The 16,851-nt window shown below is 37.3% G+C and overlaps 1 protein-coding gene across 1 annotated transcript in view; it reads left to right on the top strand.

Moving 5' to 3' along the window:
* The window catches only part of LOC131077354 (insulin-degrading enzyme-like 1, peroxisomal), a 266,966-nt gene that overhangs the window by 38,123 nt on the left and 211,992 nt on the right, over nt 1-16,851 (top strand). The window contains exons 2-3 of the mRNA XM_058014835.2: nt 2,883-2,958; nt 16,750-16,817. Of these exons, the coding sequence (XP_057870818.2) occupies nt 2,883-2,958; nt 16,750-16,817 (144 nt within the window). The remainder of the gene's footprint in view (nt 1-2,882; nt 2,959-16,749; nt 16,818-16,851) is intronic.

Below are 16,851 nucleotides of genomic sequence, written 5' to 3'. Positions count from 1 at the left end.
TTGCTGAGCTATCAACTCAGCAACCTTGTGAAACATTTAAACAACCCCAAAGTGTAGGACCTTGCGCAAGGGGTTGAATCTCCGGAGAAGGCCGACTTCCTTCTCAATCCAGGTGCAGGTGTTGAACCAACTCAACACTTCAAAACTAACTCCTAGGCCTAGCCTAACAAATTGTAGAGGTAAAGGGAAGAGAGGAATGCTTAAAACAAAAGGAGATGATGCACCAAGAAGAGATTGTTTCTCTCCCTACCTGAAATGACACAAAGAATCAACTGAAACACCCAGGAGATGCACAAACTTCAGTTGTATCAGTGACCCCAATGCATGTATGGAGGTTAGAATTCGCTGAATGTCAAGAAGGGAGAAGGTTTCCCACAAGTCACACTCAAAAATAAATCTAACACAACATATATGAGAGAAGAACCACAAAACATACACCTATGATGAAGGTAAGAAACATACACAACATATATAAGTTGAAAGAAGGCAAGAATGGTGATTTCAATTAATTATAAGGCCAATGGCCAACTTATAGTTGCAAAATACAAAATAATACAAGAGAAGTGGGAGAGCATAGAAAAGCTCAAGCCAGCAGGGAGAGAACCTTTTCCAATGAGGCTTAACAACCTTTATATAGAAAAATGGTTACAAGAGTGATCATGACCCTTGTATGTTAGTCTAGGAGTGCAGGGAAGTGCATGCATTTGACTTTTGTACATGCAAACAACCTAGCCATACCCACAAAAGGCAACCCTGAGAAGGGTGGATTGACTGACCTTACAAAGTCAAAGTATGCAGACATGACATAAGTCACTACAACAAGCATGGCCCCGTACCTCTCTTGATGGAAATCCTGCCAAAAACATTAAATGCACCCCTATGGCTCCACAAAAGAAGGTGCATAAGTCACAAAAGTTGTCAGAGCATTTAAAGCTTTGAGTGTTGATCACGCCATCCGGAAGTGTCGCCAGTCGGAAAGAAATTTGAGGACTTCGGAAAGAACTTCAGAACCTCGGGGTTTCGGGAAGAGAAAGGAGAGCAACAGGGAACTTCGGAACCTCGGGGTTCCGGAGTTTCGGAGAATTGAAAAAAGGGGCTAAGGAAGGAACCTTGGAACCTCGGGGTTCCGGAGTTCCGGGGGAACTAGAGAGAAAAGGCAAGGAGGGAAGGAACTTCGGAACCTCGGGGTTCTGGAGTTCCGGGGAAGGGAAGAAGAAAAGAAAGGAACTTCAGAATCTCGGGGTTTCGGAGTTCTGTGGAACTGAAGTGAAGGGAAAAGAAAGAGAGGAATTTCGGAAACTCGGGTTTCCGGAGTTCTTGGAAAAGAAAGGAGAGGCAGCGAAGGGAAGGAACTTCGGAACCTCGGGGTTCCGGAGAAGGAAAACAGAGAAGGCAAAGAGAAAGAACTTCGGAACCTCGAGGTTCTGAAGCTCTAGGGAAGGAAGAAAAGGCCAAGGGAGGAACTTCCTTCGGACAAGGCAACACTTCACACTTCATGATTCTTCTGCTTTCTCCCTAATCAACTAGGGCAGCGTTGGTCCATGGTTCGTATCTCTGATCGGTTCTTACTGATGGACCAAGGGTGTCATAAAATGACAACAGTTTCGTATGAGCAAGATATATGACTTTGGGGATTCACATTAGGAAATAGATTTTGAGGATGAAAACCAATGCTTACTCCATCCAAAGGAGCATGCCAAGGAAGAGATGGGTCAATAGTACCTCAATAGTGTTCAAATAAGTTGAAGATGATTCATGCCATGTGGGAGGCCTATAATTGGAAACAACCAAAGAGTTGGAATTGAAGCCATGCCACAATCATATGATTGTGTAAGGTGTAAAGAAAGAAGCGTGCTTGAAACCTACCAAAGCTTCCAAATGATTATAACAATCAGATTCGTACATGAAAGGGAGTGAGACCAAATCTTTGAGACATGAGCAAAGCATCAAAATACTTCAGTCAACATTGGAAAATAGCCAAGTCACCAAGGAGGCAACAGCGATTCCATGTTGGAGCTTGGGTAATGCACTTCATTGGAGAAAGTGGTAGCCCTAATGACAAAGAAAAATACAAAGCAATTGATAAGGGTTTATCTAAGTTACAGTCGTAGGTTGGAAATGGAGCAAACAGTGAAGGTATGTTTTGTAATAATTATATAGAGCAGTCAGCCATTTGTTCTATATGACCTCTCGTGTATTTCTTATATGACTTTTTGTATGTAGTGTCATGTAAGCTCACTTGTGTAAGCTGGTTCCTCTAGTTCAGCCTAAGTGAAAACTATATTTTCATTTGTAGATCTTCATTTTACAATTTACAAATGTACAATTTATTTCTGACAGTTGTTTATTATTTGCTTGAATTGAGACTGAAATGTTCAAACAAACGAAGACGGAGGAACTGAAAGGAAAAAAAAGGCTTTATGGCTGCAAATTTTTTGTTATATTTAATACACAAATTATGTATTTGAGGAAATGTACCATTCTTTTGCCAACATAAAATGTTTTCATTGTGATTATTTAAAAAATCGCTTAATTGAATTCGATTGAAAGGCTTAATGTTGAGTTTCTCATTTGCAAATAAAGTTATATAACAGAAACAAGTTTCTTTGGGTATTATTACGAAAATGAGGTTATATCTGATTGGTTTCGAAATGGGTAGACTCAAAAGTGAATGGATTTCTATTATGTCCAAGTTGAAATGTATCTCTGAAATGATTTTTTATTTGCCATTAAACTCTTTAGAAAGACGATGTATTTTGAAAAAGCAAAAACTGTTTTGGAAGTTAATTTGAAAATATGCCATGCAAGTGATAAGCATTTTACTCTTTATATGCAAGATTTATGTATTCTCTATTCATTTTATCTTGTGCTTTACCTTTTAGGCTGCTGCTTCTATGACTGTCTCCATCGGAACATTTAGTGACCCTAGGGGTCTTGAGGGTTTGGCACATTTTCTTGGTAAGTAGTTAACAAATCTTAGAAAGTCACATGTCATTTGATGTTTTTCTTGTTTTAAACGAAACACACATAAGAAGAAGAAACTGTTTGTGATAGTATCCTTTGTCTAAACATCGGTAATATTGTCATAAAAGAATTGTTGCTTCAAAATTTTTGGATAACAGATCATCAGAGATTCTTAATGGAGAAGTTTTGGTGGTTTCATGCCAACCTTTTTAGATTGCAATGCGAGGAATTTAGTTTTCTAACATAGTTGAGTTTGAACAATTATTCTCAAGATTACTGGATGCATAACTTTACAAACAAAATTATACCTGTATTTTTCTGGATTCGACTGTGTAGATTTTTGGTGCCAACATTTTGGATCAAACTCTATATGATCCATCACTAGGGAAAGAAAGCACGAGAAGAGTGAAAAATGATAGTTTTAGCAGACCAAGATGTCTAAATAGATGGGGGAATTTGGAGCCCCAAGGCCTGTTGGCACAAGAACCAATAAAATTACTAAATAAATAAGAAAAAAGGAAGATAATAAGAAAAATCAGAGAAGATGAAAAACAATATAAAGAAAAAAGAGGGGTATGTAATGACATTTAAACAAAGATCTAATATTAAAAGAGGATCGTGGAAATTCTAAATAAGAATTTCAACTCTCCTCTTAATGGAAAATAAATAACAAATTAAATAATAAAATGAAAACTAAGATACATAAAAGGAATTAATAATAAATTCTAGAAAATAATTAAAGGAGGAGGAAAAATAAGATGAAGGAAAGAAAGAGAAAGTATCGAACTGAAAATAATGAAGGTAAGATAAGAAATTATTTAAAATAAGAAAATAAAAAGAGGTCAAAATAGAATTAAGGGAAAGAAAAGAATGAATAATAAAAACAAGTTAATAACCAAGTAAAACTCAAGGAATAGAAAGAAAACAAAATAATTAAATAACAATAAGACAAGAAAATTCAAAAGGACCAGCTTTGATACCATGTGAGATTTTGCCAAGATCAAGAGGCAATGGAAAGCACAAATAAGAGAGAACAAAATAGTTGATAGAAATAAACTGTATTCTATCAAGAGAAAATACTGATCAACTGGATCATCAATCGATACATACAATGAATATGAGCCTGCTTATATAGGCAAGGCTATATGGATATGTGAGCACACAAACATGACATGTGGCTCAATAAGAAACAAGGGTAGGTAGGAAATAGGTGTGGGTAGGTAGGAGAAACAATATAATAGTCAACATGAGGTGGATAACCCACTGAATGTGGAGTGTAACAACAAGATCAACACCATAAAAGGTGGAAATTCTCCTCTACACACTATCCCAATGTGGCACAAAAACCCAAGTGTTTCATACCCAAACTACGATGAAATGCATTTCTTAAGTAAACTTAAGTAAGGTGTAATAATATCCAAGATGAATAATTATTTACACCAACACCCCTCCTTAAGTGCAACTTAGGGGAATGCATTTAAGTCTACAATGCAACTAAGCAATGCAAGATGGGTCCTGGCTATGAGGCCATGTTAGGTACCCATGTACAAATGCAAATGCATGAAAACCAATGCAAGGAAATCTCTCACAAAGCGGGGAAAGAGAGAAAAATCCAATGGGAAAAAATCCTCCCCCAAAAGAGAGATGAAAACTAGATACAAAGAACTCTCATAGAAGTATGTGAAGGACAAAACCCTATGTGAGGAAAAAGTCCCCCCCATATGAGAGAAGAAGAAGAGAGACTAGGAAGACCCCCCTCAATCTGGAATCTGCACCAATGATAGAAGCTCGAAGATGAAGGAAGAAACTGCTCCATGAATGTCGAACAACATTCCTCCCCTTAGGAAGAAACAAAACCAAAGGTGTATCCATGAAGTCTCCCCAACCATGAAGGGAAGATGAAGCAAAAATACTCATGATGAAAGGAATCTCTTAAAACTGCTCAAGTGTTCCCATGTCGATACTGAAAGGTACCCCCTCCAAAGGTGGTAAACTGTGCCACACTGCTGAAAAAGGCACTCTAAGATCTGGTGGAGATGAATGTAGAACAATATCCAAAGACTCATATGTCTCCTCAAAAGATAAAGAGACCTCCTCCAAGTGTTGTACAAAAGTATCCACAATCATGTCAACCTCTAAAGATTGATCATGTAGAGAATGCACAAGAGGGTCAGAGTTATCCCTCGCAACAATCAAAGAAGGATCATCTTCATCAAAGAGAAGATGAATGTCATGAATGGTGTCTCCCAAATCTGCAATGTAGGAGTCCACAAACAAACTTGCAATGTCTGTCAAGTAGGCATCCCAATCAACTGAAGTTGGAAGACATGAAATATCCTGCTGCACTGAATCATAAGAAGGAAAAACTGTCGCACTAGCTGCATCATCAGGTGCAATAGGTGGTGTGATATCAATAGAAGGAGATGAAATGCAAGGCTCAAGAACGGGGTCACATGTGAGAATCCCCAAGTTCAAATGCCCAGAGTTCTCCTCAAAATCTGAATCATCAACATAGGAAGAACCAAACTTATCAATAGGACCAAAATCTGAAAAAGAGTACAACCGAGATGCATGATCAACCACCCCAGTTGCAATGATAGCTCCACTCTCCAAGTCTCTAATGATAACTGAATCAGGTGTGAACTCCACAGTTTTCCTAGTTGCCCCATGTGTGATTTGATAGATGGAAAGAAGATTATTTGTCAAGTGGGGTACTGTTGACGTGTATTTTGTACACAATCAAACACAGAATAAAATACCTAAAGGTACCTTATCCTCTCTTGAGTAAAGCCTCCGAATGCTGAAGATGTCGCGAAAAGGATCAATCGGGATGACTTCAAGGTTCTTGTATGTAGGGTCTCTATGTGTGGATAAGCTCTTTGTGGTATGATGTGATTTGCTGGTATCACAAGGGGACTTACACTTGATGATTGAACGTCTGATCTACTTTGAATATTGCTGGAACGCAGGCTCTTACTAGCTTAGATTTGAAAAAAGGAAAAAAGAGGAGGGCGAGGAAGGATCTAATCCTAACACTAAGAATGTAAGAACAATGAATGATCTTTGATGAAATTCTAACTAAGTCTTGTTTTGACATCACAGGAACATCTCCACAAGGTTAGTGCGATCTTCGAAGGAAAACTTTATGATGTTCAAATCATCACTGCAGGCATAGACACCATCAGGTTGATGCATATCAATGAAGAAGCGACAATTGAAGTTAAGCTTAAGCTGAATGATTCCAGTTGACTACACAAGGCAAGTCTGCAATCAACAAACTGCTAGTAGTATGGATGTACGAATTCCACCATCAATCAAGCACATTTCTTCCACTCATCTAATAACATGAAATCAAATATGAGGAGTATAAAGACCATGCAAATTGTTGAATCGACCCATAAATTTCACCATTTCTTCAATGAAGTAACAAGTCTTTTACAACAACATCTTGGCAACAATCTTTGCCTTCTCTCTCTACTCTACTCTAATTGCTATTCTATCAACTAGCTTCTAACTGCTTCCAACTATTCCTAACTATTCTAACTATTGCCTTTACAAAATGAAATGCCAGGGCTTATATAGTGCCCTCAATACAATTCGATGGCTTAGATCAATTCTAGATCAATGGCCAAGATTCAACAATGAAAAACCCTAATTAGGGTTTGTTACAACCATTACATAACATTTAATGCTTGACCAATGATAAAATTGTATTGCTTGGACACATGTCCTCTCTAGAAAATTCCACCAATGGATAGCTGGGGTAGGTACATCGGAGTTTGTGCCACCTTCCATCAGTTAAGTACATTGAATCTGGAAATGTTGAGGTAGACCACACTGACTGGAGAAGTGATGACTAGGATGCCACCTCGTCTGACACTTGTAACTTGGTAAATATTCAACTTGATGTTGTTGAGAAGCTAGCTTTAATTAATTCATCTGGAACTATCTGCTTCTTCAACGAACCCTTGTTCTAACTTCTTGTGTCCTTGATGTGCAGGATGATTGATGTACCTCACCTTGGAATGCTGGATTGGAAGAGGTCGCCCTTGTCGATGCTAGGCTGGATCGAAGAAGGTTGTCCCTGTCGATGCTAGGCTGGAGGAGGTCGCCCTTGTCCTTGCTTGATCGTCCTTGATCTGACTTGATTTTCCTTGAGGAGAGTCTTCCGACTTGTAGATCTTTCGAGCTTGGAGTCGCCATCTTGATACCTACACAACATTTCACAATTAATAATATATCTTGAAACCTAAAAATTAAACTTTAAAAGGAAGATTCAAGATTTTAATTAGGAAACTTCATGATAAATCTTGAGTTATCATTTCCTAATTTAGGATTTTCAAAGCAAAATTTAAATCTTCAAAAATGGTGCCAAGGTGATTACGCCATACCTTCACTTGGGAATTAATTCTAAAAAATGATGCAAAAATAGGAGAATTCGCTAGGCAAAATGTAGATCAAGACTCCCTTTAGCAAAATGCGCCCCCTTTAGCTTGGAAAAGAACTCCATCTTCCACTAGCTTCTTCAAGATCTGGAAATTCGCCTTCAAATGTCTTCAAAAATCTGGAAATTATCCTCCAATCTAGCAAGAAATTTGCCTCTCCAATAGCCTTCAAGATGAATTTCGCTCCACTCCTCTGGATTTCGCTCCTCAAATTGCTCTCCGATTTCGCACTTGAAAGGATGATTGAATGATTTGAATTGTGAAACAACACCTCCAATATATAGAGCGCTCACCTTCACCTCCCCATAGGCCGACTTGATGAAAATAGGCCAAAAAATAAATAAAACTAAAAAGGAAGAGGCCGACTTAATTAAGCAATAAAAAATGATACCTCAAGCGCTCTTCTTTTAAATTTTAAATTAATAATAATTAATTTCGAAATGCCTCAATTAATAAAAAAAATGATTTTCCAAGGCTCAAAATTAATTATTAAATGCTATGCGCTTATCATTAAATGCCAATTTAATTAGAATTTTTTAAAAATATTTCGAAGTTTTTTGGCGAATCTTGGCATCTAGTGCGATTTGCTAAAATAAGGCAAAAAATAATGAATTTTGATAACTTCGCTCTGGTCCCTTGGAGAGGGACAAGAGCGCCTTGGCAATTTTTGTCCTCCATCCTTCATTTTTTACGTTCAAAACCTCATCCTTGACGTTCAAAATGGCATTTTATCTGGAACTTTAAGTTCAATTCATGTGATCTTTGGAAGGAGCTTTCCTTAAGGCATTTTCGCCCTAGTCCCTCGGTGAGGGACAGGAGCGACTTTGGTTCATTGCGCAAACTCTTGATCATATCAACCTCGAATTACTTTCTAGATGTAGAACATCACTCCCCACTTCATCTTGAGTCCTGGCAACAAGAAATAGCATTTCAAAATGTTAGGCACTTAGGCATTTTGAAGATTTCGCTCTGGTCCCTTGGAGAGGGACAGGAGCGATTTTGCAACTATGAGCTTACTTGTGTTTTGCTAGCCTTCGAAATTATCTTCATTGTACCAATCACGCCCCTTTTCATTCATTTCAAACATAAAACTTGCTTTGCCTTTGCCCGAAGTTTGTCTTGTGAGAAAATCGCTCTGGTCCCTTGGAGAGGGACAGGAGCACCTAGTGCAACTTGGGTTGATTCTCTCCTTTGTGGCCTATTCAAGTTGTATTCAACGGGCAAAACATACTTCTTTTGACCTCTTCAAATCGCGAAATCACTTAAATCTTGCGAGGATAATGCAAATTCGGAATTCAAGCTCCGGTCCTTTAGTGAGAGACAGGAGCGATTTTTGTCCTCAAGGCCAAATCACTACAATTTTCATCTCAAATTTCCTTTGCTAGGGAAGATTTCACCTTACTTCATGCTATGAATAAAAGTTAATGTCCAAAAAAGGTCTAAAATTGTGCATATAAAAAAAAGCGCTCTGGTCCTTCAATGAGGGACAGGAGCGAATTTGACCTTCTAGGCAAAAAACTTCATCATTTCATTGTCAAGTCTGGATGCTCTATCATGCTCATTTCGTCCTTCATTGTGTCTTTGATGTTTCAATTTGACCAAACAAGGTCAGGAATGACTCAAATAAGCCTTTTCACCCTGGACCCTTGGTGAGGGACAGGAGCGCTTTGCCTTGGTCCCTGGGAGAGGGACAGGAGCGAAATTCGCTCTGGATCCTCAGTGAAGGACAGGAGCGAAATTTGACTTTTTGAACTCTCTATCAGGATAATTTTTATGGAATATAACATTTAAGTATAAGTGCTTATACTTTAAGTTATATTCCATATATACTTTCAGGATGTTTGAGAGTGGTTTCAGACCTCCAGGAGTTATATTGCAAAATCTAGTTTTTTGAGGTTTTTCAGTTTCCAGACTTAGTCAAATTTCAGGATCAGGACATTCCAGACCTAGCCAAATTTCAGGCTCAGGACTTCACTCCAGCAGGACTTGCTATCCTATTGATCTCCCTGACAGCACTTCAAAATGCAAAGGCCAGCTAACAAAACCCTAAAAGACCTAGAAAACAAACCCTAAAAAGCAAAAAACATGGGTCCCCATTTGCAATGGGGCGATGTGTGAAAACGTCACAACAGGTACACACAACACATCATTGAAGGAGTAATCCCCAATGGCAATAGATCCTTTCCCAATCACATCCATGTATGTATGATTGCCCATCAAAATCTGTGGCATGTGGCAAGGCTCAAATGTAGAAAACATAGACTACGAAGATGCCATATGATGAGAAGCCCCTGAATCTAGAAGCCATCTCCCTGAATCATGACTTGTAATAGCACAAAGAGCTTGTCCCTTTCCTTTATCTGTCCTAAAAAAGTGATCCTTTCCTTTATCCTTGGAAGAAGAAGCCGATGCAGACATTCTAGAAGGTAGGTTGATTCTATTCTTCTCAAGAAGATTCTTCAACTCATCAATATCCTTCTTATAACAATGATGTTCATCATGTCCTGACTTCTTGCAATATCCACAAAAAAGATTGTCCTTATATGATTTCCTCTTAGGTGAGAATGGTGAATCACCTTGTTGTGGAGAGGAAGATTGTGCTCCATCTTGTTGTGGTTTAGACTTAGGTTGCTTTTGATTCTTGCCTTTTCCTTGATTACTTTGATTCTCTTTGTTAGCCACCAAAGCTTGTGACTTTGAAGATTTGAGAATCCCCATCGTGGTCAACTTAGATTGCTCAAGTATCAACATCTCCGTGAATGAATCAAATGAGGGAGAAGTGTATGAGGAACCTTGAGCTAACCTATGGGTGTGAAAGCTAGATACAAAGGCTGCATACTCTGAAGGAAGCTTGTCCAACAAGTTATAAACCAATTGAGCATCTTTTTTGTCAATTCCACAATCCTTTAGCTTTGCTCTTAGCTCAGTTGCTTTTGTGACATAATCTTGGATTGTATCAAAATCCTTGGGATCCAAAGTTGTGAGTTCACTATCAAGCTTGTAGCCCTTAATCTCATCAACTTGACCATACAATTTTTTAAAAATATCCCAAGCCTCTTTAATTGTTGTACACTTATCAATGTGAAAAATGAGGTCATCTGATACATACTTTCTAAGAGTTCCAAGTGCCATAGCATTCTTAGTAAGCCATTCAATTTGAGCATTAGGATCAGCCTTAGGATCAGGTGGTGCTGTAATAGTTTCATTTACATAATGAATGAGTCCTTTTTCCATTAGTTTACTCCATGCCTTAATTTTCCATGATGCATAATTATGAGGAGTTAAAAGTGGAAATTTAGGAGAACCCATAGCACCAAAATGAAAAAACACAAGATAGAGAGAGGCACAATCACACACGACACCCCCCCAAAATACTCAATCAAGAAATCCCCCCAAAATGGTGATTTTGGCACTTTATACTTAGTGCGTATACAATGGGCCACTTGCAAAACAAGGCAAAGTGGACTTCTGATTTCAATTTACAACTTCTCAAAATGAGATCTAAGAGACTTCAACAAATACTGCTAGTGATCTAAACTGAGATTCAAGCAAAATGCAAGGACCATATATGCCAAAAATGGCCAAATACTGAAAGTACAATTTCTACTTAAAATCACTGCAAACAGATGGTAGATTATGAAGTAGATGAAAAAATATGCACTTTAAAAAAAAAACGGCACCTGAAAAGGAGTCCATATGAGCCCAAATGAAGCCTCCAAAGTTGTAAAAATTGGGATTTCGCGATTTCCGAAAAACCTGTATCCGAAAATCAGAAAACTCCTACACCACTGTATAGATCACAAAATTCTACCCCAAAACAAAAAAAAACTCTCGAAAAAACGAGTCCGGATGAGTAAGATATCGCTATTTGAAAAATGCTTGCAAAATTATAATATTTGGAAAATTTCCGCCGTAGCGTCAAACTCCAAATGCCTCTAGATTTGGCCTCCGAAGTCCGATTTGGATGAAACAAAAGGAAAAACTAACTTTCTTGGACCTCCTAAATCCAATGGTAACCTCAGATTTGACCCATCAAGCTTCAATAATAACTTGCAATAGAAAACTCCAAAATACACAACCCCAAATAGCATCAACTTTCTCTCAATTAGCAAACCAATGACACTCTAATGGCTCTGATACCATGTGAGACATGGACCAGCTCTGATACCATGTGAGATTTTGCCAAGATCAAGAGGCAATGGAAAGCACAAATAAGAGAGAACAAAATAGTTGATAGAAATAAACTGTACTCTATCAAGAGAAAATACTGATCAACTGTATCATCAATCGATACATACAATGAATATGAGCCTGCTTATATAGGCAAGGCTATATGGATATGTGAGCACACATACATGACATGTGGCTCAATAAGAAACAAGGGTAGGTAGGGAATAGGTGTGGGTAGGTAGGAGAAACAATATAATAGTCCACATGAGGTGGATCACCCACTGAATGTGGAGTGTAACAAGAAGATCAACACCATAAAAGGTGGAAATTCTCCTACACACACTATCCCAATGTGGCACAAACACCCAAGTGTCTCATACCCAAACTACTATAAAATGCATTTCCTAAGTAAACTTAAGTAAGGTGTAATAATATCCAAGATGAATAATTATTTACACCAACAAGATATATAAAAAGGAAGTTAAAAATTAAAGGAAAGAATGGATAAAAGGTATAGAATAATAAAAGATATAATAAATAAAAGAGGAATCAAAGGAAGAAAAACAAAGAGTTGGGAAAGAAAGATTAAATAATAAAACGAGATAAATACAAACTATTATTATTAGTAACGAGGAAAAAGGAAGAAAATAAAAAGGAGGTTAAAAAATTAAAGGAAAGAAAAGAAAAAATAAGAAACAAGATAAATATAAAGTAAAGAAAGAGAATAATAAAAGATGAAAAAATGAAGAAAGAAAAAAAATTAGGGCACAAAGGAAAAAAAGAAAGAGGCAGTTAACCTAGAGGAAGAACAACTTAAGAAATAAGGGAAAAAAGAAGGGGAGAATGAAATGAGCTAAGGGGCTTCTGCTTCAAACGAACCAAATTGGAATGAACTGAAATTTAAAGGGGAAATGGTTTAAGAAGACTAAGCTAAATCTAAGGATTCAATAGATAGCAATGCTTCGGATGAGATTAACCACACTTCACTTTGCCACTAGAAGACAACTACATGAAGCGGGTGCAATCTTCAAAGGTTGTGCTTGAATGATTTTAAACCATTGATGAACACCATTAGAGAACAATGTTCATCCCACGATTCAGATTAAGCGCATATATAAAATAGCTCAGTCCAACCTTGCACTGTTGATAAAAATCATCTATCAACAAAAGGTATGAGCAAGCGATCTTCGCCTTAAAACATTGCAATCAACCTTGTTTATCTCAATGCTTGGAAAATAAAATTCTACTCTAAGTAAGGAAGGTGAAACCATGCAAGTTTTGAAAACTAACTTAAGTGAACACCATCAGAGAACAATGCATCACTGTTATTATCTCAATAACTTATCACAACAATTTCATACAATCTCCCCACTTTACAAATGAAGGGGTCACCCCCTTATATAGGCCTCCAGCCTTGATTACATGCAAACCCTAATTAGGGTTTGACCCAAAAGATTCCACACACATGATGCAACAAGGTGGGAATAAATATTAATGTCCCATTATGCCCATTTACAATTAATTACATTCCTGCCAAAAATGGCATCTATTGTGCATTAAATGCACCACTTCTTTCAAATTAGCCCAATGTGTAATCGCCCATTATGCCTCGAATGCTCCACCATTTCCAAAATCAGCTACATGCAATAAATGCTCCATTATGCAAAGTTCGCCCAATATGCAAAAGATGCTTCATTATTTCATTAAGTATGACGGCTGCCATGCATTGAATCAGTCACCACTTGGTCAAACATCCTCCAACAGCAAATGTGCCATCATGCCTCCATGCATTCAATAGATTCTCGACATGCAAGTGGACCCCACCATCATAGGAACTTCTATAATTTTTTGGGTTGTGCTTCATTGATACAGAATATTCTTTTTGCATGTTGCCAACTCATCTTTTGCAAGAATCTTTCTATTCCGGGCTCACAAAAGACATTTTGGAAGATTTTCCTTTCATGAAGGAATTTTAACAATCTTTTCCACCTCTGAAGGATTCCTGTACGTCCAGAATTCGAGGAGAGAGAAAATCCTTATAGAGAGATTTTTGAAGGAATTTTCTCGTGTTCTCATGCACATGTCGTCTTGAAGGAAGATTTTCCATCAATTGAGCATTTCTTACATGTCTAGGAAATTTGTCCAGTTTTGAGTCTTGGAGAGAGAAAATTCTCACAGCCAACTTTTTTTCGTACTTTGAAATTCATCATCTTGCACGCAATTTCACCTTGAGGAAGAAATTTTTTGAATTTTGAACTTTTCTTCGTGAACCTTGATTTTCACGTCTTGCTTCCAACCTTGGTCACATTTTGAGCTGGAGAAGAAATTTTGGAAATTTGTTCCTTGAGGAAGGAATTTCTAACACTTAGTCAATTTTTCACTTTTTCCAAGAATTCTGTCCTGAAGGAAAGAATTTCCAACACATAGTCAATTTTTCACCTTCCTAGAATTTCTTCATCTTGGGTGTAATTTTCTCCCTGGGAAGAAATTTTGATCAATTCATCACCTTTCCTATGTTTTAGGAATTTTTTCTCATTTTTAGCTCTGGAATTTAGGAGAGAAAATTCTTTCTCCTTCATCAATTTTTACCTTTGCCTTGAAATTTCTTCATGAATTTTGTTCCTTGGGCATATTTTGTTCCTTGAGGAAGGAATTTTGAATTCTTCTTTGACTTAATTTCCATGCCCCTCTTTCAATGATAATTTCATCACGTGGAGGAATTCATCACCAGGAAGGAAATTCCTTCCTTACCCCTGCCTAGTGCTCCTTTCCTAAATTGGGCGTCAATTTCACCTTGAGCAAGAAAATTGCACTTGGAGGAAAAATCCTCCATACCCCCAATTTGGTGCTCTCCATATCTGCTTGGGCTCTGAAGTCATATGATGCAAGATTTTCACCTTGGAAGGAAAATTCTTTCCTTACCTTGCTTTGGCGCTCTCTACCTTGATATGGGCATTGATTTGACATGGTGAAGGAATTTTGGGTTGGAGGAAAATTCCTCCACACCCTCACTTTGGTCAAGGAGGAAAATTCCTCCATGACCTCACTTTGGCACTCCCTATTTAAACTTCCTTCCACTTGGGTGAAGGAAGTCTTGCTTAATTTTCCTCCAGATAGCCATTTTCATCTTTCTAGACTTGGAATGCCATTTTTGGATTTTGAAGTGATATTTCCTGCCTTAGAAGATTTTTTCGTGCTTTTTCCACTTCTTAGCCATTTTTTGATCAATTGTTTGCTTTTTCAACTTTCTAGATTTAGCCATGGATTTTCAGGAATGTTCAGTCTTAAGTGTCGGGACCCCTACCTATGAAGAACCTGGCAAAAATAGACTTACTAAAAATAGTAAGTACTTCAAAATGTCAAAATTAGGGCAAATCGGGGCATGATGACACTAAAAATAGAAACTGCTAAAAATAGTAAGTTTGATTTTTGGCAAATTAAAGACAATCAGGGAGGCAGTGAAATTCCCTAAAAAAATAGAAACTTTCTAAAAATAAAAAGTTGCTCAGAATTTGCTCAATTTCACTGGTAGCTTTGTTGAAGGGTCCCAATTTCAATGCAATGTTCAGTTTTTTCAAAACCCTAAGGAAAAGACCTCAAATCTAAGTCTAAAGGGCGAAAAACTAAATGGACCAAACGAGTTCCAAACTTAGCCAAATTTGCTCAAATGACTTGCAAACTTGATCAAATTTCACCAAAACACTTGTAGATCGGGGAGACCGAAGAGACTGCCCTGAAAAGACCCAACAAAACAAAACCAAAAGACCAAGAGGACAATAAAAGTAGGGGTCCCCATTTTCAATGGGGCGATGTGTGAAAAGGTCACAACAAGACCTGTTTTAATGAGAATCTTGGCGATCTTGTTCAAAAGGCCTTCAACAAAAGGGAGGGATGTGATCAAGAAGGATGGAGAGGGGAAGGTCTCACGATTAGGACCACATCTAGATTTGGCTTGCTTGATCGCCCTAATGATGTGTTTCCTTTTGTAGCCATTTAATGTGAAGACGTGAATAAGGTGGGCAATCTCTTGCTCAATATTATCATCATCGCATATCCGAAAAGCACGAGAGAGCAAGGTTTTGAGGACACCGGCTTTTTGGGTTGGATGGTGATGAGAGGATGAGTGCAAGTACAAACTAACCTAAGATAAAATTAGGCTTGACTATAGCTTCTGAATGATATTGAGCTTCATTCATCAAAATCTGTGTATTTTTGAGTTAAGTGAGGAAGTATACAATGGATAAACAATTGCATCACAATCCCCTCCTTTGGCATTGTACTGAGTGGAGAAGCTGGCATACCCCTTATGCCTCAAGACACCTAAAGAAATTGAACCTTCTCATTGTCTATATGTTTATAAGCATAGAAGAAAATTTTAACAGGTTGGTTGAGCATAAAAAAATAAGGGGCAAGCTACATGGTTCTTAGCTATACCAAAAGGATATCAATTATCCAATTTTTAGTTTGAGGATGATACATTCCTATTTCGATTTTCAACTCATCATTTGAAAAATCAAGCACCTTTGTTCTCATATGTGAACCAATGTGGCTGCCTTACAATATCAATAGACAATCAATAAGTGTAAGTTGAACGTGCTTTCACAAATATCCCAACACAACAAAAATAGCACTTCTATGAGTTCCAGAATTGTGGAAAGACGAGCTTCTGATAAGGAAAATTAATGTGACCTAATTTTAAATATATTTCAGTTAAAATTGGTTCTATAGACAAATAAATATCTTCTTTTGCTGAGAGATTTAGTATATTATACAATTATACTGAATAGTTTAAGATAAGTTTTTAGTTTGAGATATTGTTTTAGTAGAGACTCTGCTGTACGTGCTATTTTATACTCTTAAATTTAAATTTTAGTTTGAGATGGCAATTTGTACCCATTTGGTTTACCTGTTTAAATTTTTAAGTTACTGCTATTCTGTACTTAAAATATATTCAAAGGAATGAACTTCTTATGCAGAATTCTACATATGAAACTAGTCTCCATATCATAGCGAATCGTATTTTGTCAAATCACAATAATGTCTTAAATGATAGTTTTCTTGTCAAGAAATTTCATTTTCATTGGAACTTGACTAATGTAATGATATTGTTTTGTTCAGATAATATAATCTTTATATTAAACTTTTGATTTATTTTGTTTTTGGTTTCCAGAACACATGCTGTTTTATGCAAGTGAAAAATACCCCTTGGAGGATAGTTATATGCAATATCTTACAGAGGTAAAATGATCATTCTTAAACAATCCTTTTTTAA

This window comes from Cryptomeria japonica, chromosome 4, assembly GCF_030272615.1.
Source record: "Cryptomeria japonica chromosome 4, Sugi_1.0, whole genome shotgun sequence".
NCBI lineage: Eukaryota > Viridiplantae > Streptophyta > Pinopsida > Cupressales > Cupressaceae > Cryptomeria > Cryptomeria japonica.
The sequence above is the reverse complement of the archived record's forward strand: the minus strand, read 5'-3'. Positions and strand labels throughout refer to the sequence as shown.